Source organism: Delphinapterus leucas, chromosome 9, assembly GCF_059928025.1.
Source record: "Delphinapterus leucas isolate spDelLeu-1000000601 "Yukka" chromosome 9, BTC_Dleu_Yukka2, whole genome shotgun sequence".
In the NCBI taxonomy this organism is placed as follows: domain Eukaryota; kingdom Metazoa; phylum Chordata; class Mammalia; order Artiodactyla; family Monodontidae; genus Delphinapterus; species Delphinapterus leucas.
Window position 1 is genome coordinate 11,879,556 of NC_143137.1, and position 8,993 is coordinate 11,888,548.

General features: G+C 55.1%; 2 protein-coding genes across 2 annotated transcripts in view; one reads left to right on the forward strand and one right to left on the reverse strand.

The window, feature by feature from the left end:
- The window catches only part of KEL (Kell metallo-endopeptidase (Kell blood group)), a 168,570-nt gene extending 164,036 nt beyond the window's left edge, over positions 1-4,534 (forward strand). Inside the window, exons 14-21 of the mRNA XM_089917290.1 lie at positions 346-444; positions 688-765; positions 1,207-1,307; positions 1,469-1,579; positions 1,713-1,780; positions 2,006-2,175; positions 2,529-2,624; positions 3,342-4,534. Of these exons, the coding sequence (XP_089773416.1) occupies positions 346-444; positions 688-765; positions 1,207-1,307; positions 1,469-1,579; positions 1,713-1,780; positions 2,006-2,175; positions 2,529-2,624; positions 3,342-3,503 (885 nt within the window). The 3' untranslated portion in view covers positions 3,504-4,534. The remainder of the gene's footprint in view (positions 1-345; positions 445-687; positions 766-1,206; positions 1,308-1,468; positions 1,580-1,712; positions 1,781-2,005; positions 2,176-2,528; positions 2,625-3,341) is intronic.
- SOFU1 (sperm-oocyte fusion factor 1) lies at positions 4,178-5,065 on the reverse strand. The gene is made up of 2 exons (XM_022579146.3): positions 4,897-5,065; positions 4,178-4,356 (listed from the first exon to the last, which is right to left on the reverse strand). The coding sequence occupies exons 1-2, from the start codon at positions 5,036-5,038 to the stop codon at positions 4,178-4,180; spliced, it is 321 nt and encodes a 106-aa protein (XP_022434854.2). The 5' UTR covers positions 5,039-5,065.
- Positions 5,066-8,993: the final 3,928 nt, after the last annotated feature.

Here is an 8,993-nt window from a genome sequence, read left to right on the forward strand (position 1 = left end):
AGGGGATGGTGGTCCACCTCCTCCCGCCACTTTCTGAGACGATTGCCTGGCCGAGAGAAAGGACAGTGTCACGGAAAGGAGCTGTCTACCCCGTCAAGTGTCAGGAGTGACCAGTTCCCGCCTTCCCCTCCTGTGCTTGGTACCTCCTTCACATCCCCACAGCTCTCCGTACCCTGAGTTTTTGGTCACCTAGTAGGTAGCACTTTCCACTTTCTCTGTCTGAGACCTTCCTCCTTCTGGCAGCCCCTCAGGGTCGAGGCCCCTTCCTAGAGGCCCAGTGGGCGGGGCCCAGCACTGAGGATGAACTTGATCCTGTTCCTTTCTCCCTGCCCCGTCCTGCCCCAGGCAATGGAATTATTCACTGCAATCAAGGATGCCCTCATCGCTCGCTTCCAAGTGCTTCCTTGGATGGATGAAGAGACCCGGGCAAAGGTCCAGGACAAGGTAAGGCCAGGAGAAGGAGACAGTGTGGGAACGTGTAGTAGGTGTGAACTGAGTGTTGGATCAAGAGATCACAGGGCCTGGAGGAGCGTGCTCAAGGCCAAGGGCACAAGTATAAACACCAATATGCCGCACACACATCCTGGGGGCACTACCAGAGGAAGGGACGGGGCAGTGAGCAGGAGAGATTCCTTCTGATAACACTTGGGGCAGCTAGGTTCCTTCCACCTTTGTGTCTCTTCCCAGGTCACCCAGCTGCAGGTGAAGATGGGGGCCCCGGAATGGGCCTTGAAGCCAGACCCAGCCAGACAAGAATACGACGATGTGGGTTCCTGCCCTTGCCAGTTACTCTTTAACCCTCAACTTCTTCACCCACCCTGATCCACCAGAGTGGCAGACAGTCATTTTCCCTAGTTGATCCTAAGAAACCCCTTCCCTGCCCTGGTGCTGCTGGGGCCTGATGGGTGGATAGCCACACTATGGATCTTGCCAACAGAAGAGTAGAATCTTTGCAGGTCACGTTGAGCGTGTGTGTGCACTTGCATCCATGCATTTGTGTGACTTGCCTGAGTATTTGTGTGCTGGTACGTGTGAAGCCTGTTTGTACCACGCAGGCACTGGTGTCATGGCGCTGGTTTTCCACCATTCCGGGGATGTCCGTGCATCAGGGCTTATCTCTCTGGGTTCAGATGTCCGCATCAGGGTATATCAGTGTGCATCTACATTTGTCTCCATGTATTCGAGTTGCCTCCTGCCTCCCCCCAGATACAACTTGGACCCAGCTTCCTGCAGTCCTTCCTGAGCTGTGTCCGATCCCGCCGAGCTAGAATCATCCGGAGTTTCCTGCAGCCTTTCCCCAACCACAGGTATGAGGGCGAGGGAGACACAGACACCGCATCCCAAAGATAGCCGTCCAAAATTAGCAGGAAAGAAAGCCAGAGGCTCAGGGGAACAGGAACAGTGACAGTATTTGGGAAGGACGGCATGTAAATGATAGAGCTGGTATTCATATGTACTCTTTCCACAGGTGGCAGGTGCTCCCCTGGGGCGTAAATGCCTACTATTCAATACCTGACCATGTGGTGGTCTTCCCAGCCGGACTCCTCCAACCCCCGTTTTTCCACCCTGGCTACCCCAGGTATGGGCCATTCTAAGTTTCCCAAGAGCAATGGACCAATGTTATGATGAATGATGGATGCGACTTATGGTTGGAGAATTGGGGCCAAAAACTTGGAAGGATTCTGAGGGTAAGACAAGCCCTTGCTCCCTAGAGCTGTGAACTTTGGCGCTGCCGGCAGCGTTATGGCCCATGAGCTGCTGCACATCTTCTACCAGCTCCGTGAGTAACAGCGGGCCATTGGGAGATGGGGCCATCGGGAACCCAGGTGAAGGCCCCAAAGGCATCCTAGAGGGGGAGAAGGGAGGCTGTGCGAGGGTTCCGGGGGTGGGGGCAGTTCTGAAGCCTTTGCAGTGCTCCTGGGAGCCAGCCCAGTTTGTGGTACCCCCATGTCTTCAGCCCTGCATCACGCCTCACCGTTTCATTCCCTTGCCCCATTTTCAACAGTATTCCCTGGGGGCTGCCCAGCCTGTGACACCCATGCCCTACAGGGGGCGCTAGTGTGCCTGGAGCGCCACTATGCTGCCTTTCCATTACCCAACGGGACCTTCTTCAATGGCTCCCGCACATTCCTGGAGGATGCTGCAGACATGGGGGGACTGGCCATTGCACTGCAGGTAACTCACATCCCAAGGGCTGCGATCTATTTTTACCAGCAGAATAGACAGCCTGTCCCCAGTTTTTCCTTCCACCATCCCTCAGGCAAACATAGCAAAACTTTCTGCCCTTCACATCCCCACTGAACAGGTGGCAACTTGAGGACCCCCTCCGACTCCATAGAGCCCTCTTTTCTAGATCCATAGATCTCACGGCAAGTACCTTTTCTCCTGGCTCAGAGCAGTGTGTCAGTGCAGAACTTGGAAAGAAGGACCATGAACTGGTTTTGGATATTGCGTGTAGGGCATCAGATTTCCAGATGGCCACGGGTCTAGAGCCTAAGGGCGACTCTCCATCCCACTCCCATATCCAGGCATACAGCAAGAGGCTATTATGGTACCGTGGGGAGACCACCCTGCCCAACCTGAACCTCAGCCCCTGGCAACTCTTCTTCCGAAGCTATGCCCAGGTAGGCAGCCGACACCTCCCACCAGGGCTTAGTCCATGTCAGATAAATACCCTATTGTTAACACTCAGATACTGTTAAGCATCTTCCCCCAATGCCACCAGCCCTCTGTTGCACAAATCCCCGATGTCATCCTTTCACACATGTCCCCTTGGGACCATCCCTTCACCCTGCTATAAATTCTTCTACCAAATTCAGCAGTGCCTTCAAAAAAAGGAAAACAACTCTATTCCCAAATCCCTCCTTGAGATGAGCCCAACTTTTAGCTTCTCTCATTTCTTCTGGAAACACAGATCCCTTCAAAAAGAGCCTTAACAGACTATCTGTAGACCACATTCCTCCTCGGAGACCTCGCCACGCAGTGGGGTCCCCACCTGACATAAGCCCCGCTAAGTGCCATCTTCTCCCTCGGCAGAGAGTACCCCCAATTCCTCAGGATACTTAAAGACCCACACAGTGTTCTTACAGCAGACCCACCTCTAGGGCACTTACAAATGGTATGATTGCACAGGCCAGCCCTCCCCAGGTACCCACTGCCAGATTACATGACCCGCAAATGGCAAATATCTTCCTTTCTCCATGTGGCCCTCGGAGCATTGCTATCCCTGCTTTTATCTTTGCTGTCCCTAGTTACCACCTGGTCACCAGGTCTGCCGTGTCCTGCTGGCCCTGATACCCTGCTTTTCTCCTTACCCTGTATGGACCTCTCTTTCTCCCCAGGTGATGTGTAGGGACCCCAGCACCCAGGATCCTCAGGACACTCACAGCCCTCCTACCCTTCGAATCCACGGGCCCCTAAGCAACAGCCCAGCCTTCGCCAGACACTTCCACTGTCCCCATGGCACCCTCATGAACCCCTCCAGCCGCTGCCAACTCTGGTAACCCAGCTGGCTCCCAAAGAGACCTCAGTACAGGTGTATCAGCATCTCCCTGCCCCATCCCTGGAATCAGGACAATACCTCCTCTCCCCTTCTGTTCCAAAAATAAAAGCCGGCCCTTGGCTTCTGCCTGTCACTTAAGAACACTTTCCTGCTATGTCCGATGCCTAGAAGTCAGAAAAAATCAGAGGAGAAACCGCCAAGCAGAGTTCCAAGGACGTGAGACAAGGAAAGAACCAGTGAATGAGCTAAAGGTCGGTGGAAACCGATTAGAGACAGAATTAAGCTGCCCCCACTTGTTTCCAGGATTTGATTGTTATTACTTTCATTGTTGCTGCCTCCCTACCCCTAATCTGTTGTCCTGAGCAAAGCCAGGAGAGGCTGGGGGAGAGAGAAGGGCAGGGGTCCGGTGTCTCCGCTCTTGGAGATGGCCCTCAGAGGGTGGGGAGGAAGGTGGGCAGGGGCCATGGGCCGCTGAGAGGCCAGCACGGGGTCTCTCTGATGCTGCGTCCCGAGGGGGAGCGTCGTGGGCAAGAGCCAGGAAGCCGCATGTACGTCACCCTCGGGAGAAGCGCTCCGGAGCCCCACGGGGAGGCGGTCAGTAAGCTACCGTGAAGCGGAGGCAGATGTCCAGGTCCTCGTCCAGGAATCAGGCCACCGCCTCCGCCTCCAGGTCCCTCATAGGAAAACCACGGTGCCGGCCAGGTTAAAGCAGAAGGCGAGGTCGAGCAGGCGGCCACGGCTTGCCACCGCCTCTGACGTCTGCTCGTCCTCTTGCTGGGTCATGTCCACTGCCTGCCACAGCTCGCCCACCGAGGAGGCCACAAAGTGCTCTGCAAACTGTTCTCCATCTTGGTCTGAAACAGGGGACGGGGGACAGCATGAAAGGACTGTTTCTGATGCCCCCCCCGGCCCCTGCCCCTGGCCCGCCTTGGAAAGAGGAAGGCATTGGGGAACCTGGGAGCCCAACTGCCCACACCCTTTTCCTTGACCACAGAGGCGATGCTCCATCTGGGGGGTCTCTTCTGGTCTGTGTGCAGCCATAGCCCCAGCTCAAGGGCACACACTCCCCACTGCCAATTCAAACTGCCTCCTCCAAGGTGTTACCTCATTTGGGGAGTGAGGGACCAACGTAGAGAAGGGTGAACTTCCAAGACCCTCTTCCCGTATTCACAGGGTCCCATGCACATCAGCTGGCCCCGGCACACCCTGAGTATGGCCCTGGCGAGGAACCATGGCTCTAGGCCCTTTACAGGGCACTCACACTGCAGTAGTAGGGCCTGGGGTGACCGCCCGTAACCCAGACCTATCTCAGCTTTCCCTCTGGCCTGACCAGTGATCTGACTCCAAAGAGATCTGGTCCCCGGCTTCAGGCATCGTCCCCCTTCTTCACCTACCTGTAGAGGGTGTTTTCTCTTTCTGACTCCTCTCGTCCAGGTCTGGGCTCCCTTTCTGAGGCTTCATCCCCTTGACCCACAGCAGCAGCAGGATGGATGCCAGGAATGTTGCCCTGCAGAGCTGGGAGCCCAGGGAAGTCATGGGCCTTCCCTAGTCCCCAGTGCCCGGCAGGACCCCCTCCTCCCTCCCCTGTCCGTTGTCCCGGCGCTTACCCCTTCCCAGCACCGTTTTCTCCCCTTCCCTTCCGTAAGACCTCTGATGTCATGAGCTCTGTGACATCACAGTCGTGGGCCTGACCCTCATCCCGTCCTCTTGGAGAGTTCCGTTGGCAGGCAAGAGCGTGGAGAGTGGCTAGCAGGGGGCAACTGAGGCGTCCAGGATGACCACAGTGGGCCATTCTGTGCAGAGCCACAGCAATGACTTAAGAGTTTGTGGGGTCCTTTCATGTCCATTATATCATTAGATCCACATAGTAACCAGGACTCAAAGTCACGGTATTGCCATACCCATTATATAGATGAGGAAACTGAGGTTCACAAAAGAAATGATTCGCCCACTGAAGATCACACAGATAATAAGGTGCAGAGCAGGGCTCTTGGCTGATTCTTTAGATTCTAAATATCACACCTTCCCACTCCTCTGTACAGCCTTTCTCAAAGGAAAGCGACTTGCATAAACTGAGACCCAGACCGGATGTCGAAATGGGGATCTTCAAGTCCTGGGCTGTGCGTGAAACTCAGCTCCGTCAGAAATGAAGGAGGGGGAGGGCGTAGGTGGAGGAGGGGATGGGTACCTGCTCTGGGTGTGAGAGAGACAGAGAGCAGAGTGCCTTGGACCCAAGTGGAAACCTTTCTCTCACTCATCGTCCTCTCCCGGACTTCCCTCTATCCTAGCCATTGCCGTCTTGTACTGGTAGACTGAACACCGTCTTCCCTCATTCCACATCCTCCTGTACTCAGACACAGAGGAAAAGTTGTTAGAGACCCAGTGTCTAAACTCCATCTCTAAAGGGTGGGAGGAGTTACAGTCTTCAGAGAAAAATCAGTGTGGCAGACAGAGGCAAGGATCCCAAGTAACGGATCTCAAGAGACCTGCCTTCACGTCCCAGTGCCTGCCCCTGCCCATGACCCTGGTGAGCACAGACCTGTTGGTAATGGGCTGTGGCTTATTAGCTTCTGCTTCCTGGAGCAGAGAGATGGGGAGACAGGATGAAGCCCCACCCCGAAAAACCAGAGACAGATACTGGCCATGAGTGACAGGAGGGGGTGCCAGGACAGGTGGGAGGGGGGTCTTAGACACGCTGGAACTATCACCACCAGCTCACACCGCTCCTGGCGTCCATGTACCCCGCACCTGAAGGAACCGCCAAGTGCAGGGGTGAGGATGTGCGCAGAAACACGTACCCTTCCTGAAAGAGGGGATCGCAGAAATGGAAGGGCCCGTGGAGCTTCCCTCCCACGGATGCCGCCCACGCCGTCAGACGGGCTTATCGGGAGACTGTCCCAGACAGCCGACACGGCCTCCTGTTTACTTCCTGGTGATCCAAGCCAGGTGACAGGGTGACTGGGGAGCGGTACAGGAGGTCACTTGATGATGGGAGAGGCAAGATTCAAGTAAGCAGGTGACCCTGTTCACCTGTCCCTTGCACTCATTGACCTGCAGGTTCAGGAAATGATGCTTGAATGGAAAAAAATCACTAACAACCTCCTGGCTATTTGGGGGAGGAGCCTCTTGGTTCAAGGCTAAATGAGAAGCCATCTCCGGCTCTGTGAGTTTGCCTGGGGAGGGTAGTTGGGCGTCGGGGTGTCTTACAGGGGCGGCTGGAGAGGAAAGAACCGGGTGGCACTGCTACCACTGCCCCCATTCCCTCACCACCCGCCTGCCTGATGCCCTGTGCTGAGGAGATAAATCCTTGTAGGAAACCAGGAACCCCTTCACATTTTTTTCTTATTACAAAAGTATGTTAAAAAATTATGAAAAACAAAAAAGGCAAATAATTCCACCATCCAATGACAATTCCTCTTCATCTTTTAAAGGATGGTATTCAGATTCTTCCCCTACATGGCTGTGGGCAGGTGGGGTGGGAGGGTATGACCTAAACATTGAAATCTGGGTTTATATGTTTTCCTCCTTCTCATCCCATCAGAAAAAGAGATCTGGCTCCCTTGGCACCAAGGGTCTCTGGGATAAGACAGGGAAGTCGGGGCCCTGGACCAGCTCTTACATACTCGTGCTAGACCCCGAGGCATCATCTTGCAGGGGAGCTGCTACCTGAGGGAGAGAGCTTGTAGGACTCCTTGCCTGCAGAAAGCTGCCAGAGAATGAGGACGGATGAGAGGAGAGAAGGGAGAAGAGGGTGGCGATGCAGGACGTGACAAAGGGTATGGGGGGACGGGGAGGGAAGCCAGAGGACAGAAGAGGAGAGAACTCCTTAAAGATGAGGAAGGCCATTTCTGAATCTCAATCCTACCAGGTAGGACAGGAGGGACAGCTTGGTCCCCTTCAGGCAGCTTGTTCCTGCCCCTCTCGTTGGAGAGGACAGTGCAGGCAAAGGAGCGCAAGTGGGAGGGGGAGACCCAGAGGTGGAGGCCCGCGCATGGAGGGGGCCCCCCTTTCCTCCTCCGGGACCCGAGGACCATGCCCTTGGTGGCCAGCCCTGCACACCTGCTCTGTGCGGCTCTGACCGGGCCCTCCCGCCTCCACTCCCTCCAGGACTAGCATTAGGGCTTGAGTGTTTCCCGGGCAGGTGTTCCTTTCCTCTGCCGGCCTCTTATCAGCACATCTACACCCCCAGCTCACCCTTATCGCTCCCTCCATCTCCTTAGACTGCAAGTCCCAAGGCTTCAGAGGTCATTGCAATCCCACACTGCTCCAACCCCCAGCAAAGCAGAAAATGTCCCACAAGGTGACCCCTCCCCCTTCCCAGCCGGCATCTCCCCCCTTCCTGAGGGAGAGCATGCTTCCTCGTCTTGGGCACCTCCTTTTCTTATTTTCCTTTCAATTTTCGTCCCTCTCCAAAGGTAATTTTGTCCATCCTTCAGTCTCTAGAGACGTGCTCTCTTTCTTACAGCAAAAGAAAGGAGAGGTCCCTGTTCCTGAAGACCTCCAAGGTGGAGGGTCCCCAGCCTGTCTCCACCCAAGCCTCTCATCTTTATAGGCAGAAGGCTCCCAAGAAGCCACGAGGTCTGATGGGTGATTGGGACCTAAGGTTCCACCTTGCAAGCCAGCTCCAGCTTTGCCACCAGCCGTGGGTAATCACACGCACATCTCCCTGCTCTGTCTTCTCATTTAGGAAACAGAGAACCTTCAGCCTGTTCCCAGGTACCTCGCAGACCTACTGAATGACTGCAATTCAATAACGTGGATATACCTCTTGGAAAACAACAGGAAGAAAAGTGGAAACTGTCGTACCATAAAATAATTGAACACTGTCTTGTCTTTATACGCATACTCCTCCTGTTGACTTACTCCCGGAGAGAGTCCCAAGATTTCCTCCAAGTTCCTGCTGTTCCGCCTCTGCGGGGGTGCAGGGCTCTCTGGGGTCTCCTCTGACTGGAAGGGAGGAGCTGGGAGGGAAGAGCGGTCATGGGGCTGTGCCAGGAGGGGGCTGAGCCAGGAAACCTCCTTTGAGGCAGGGCTGCAGGGCTGCAGGGTAGAGGGCAGAGGTGACCGCAGCTCAGACAAGCAGGTCTGGGGGCTTTTGAGCTTATCTATGGAAGAAGAATCAACTGTCCTTGAGCTGTTATGATTGTGCTTTACAGACACTTCCATGAGAGCATGTAAGTGTTACCCGATTTTCCAGATTAGAAGGTTAGAAGACTGAGGCTCACCTAACTGCTTTGCAAGGACTCAGAGCCAGCATTCAAACCTGGACCTGCCTGATTGCGGAGCTGGAGGGCTTTGCTTCTGTACTCTCTTGCACCCAAGGTAATTGCTCACTTGGCTTGTGGGACCCACCTTTAGGCTCCCAGTCCAGATTCCTGGGCCACACCCCTCTCCTGTCCCGGTCTCAGCCGCCCTAGCCCACTGATAGGAACAAAGTCCTTCCCCCTCCCCTCCCAGCTCTGGGGCAGGCTCTGTGCCCCAGGGCTCTCTC

Excerpts from the sequence above, each read along its gene's own strand:
- SOFU1 (XM_022579146.3), bottom strand. The coding sequence starts at position 5,038 with ATGACTTCCCTGGGCTCCCAGCTCTGCAGGGCAACATTCCTGGCATCC. Across the intron at positions 4,357-4,896 it reads AGAGAAAACACCCTCTACAG|ACCAAGATGGAGAACAGTTT; the intron begins GTAGGTGAAGAA and ends CCCCTGTTTCAG.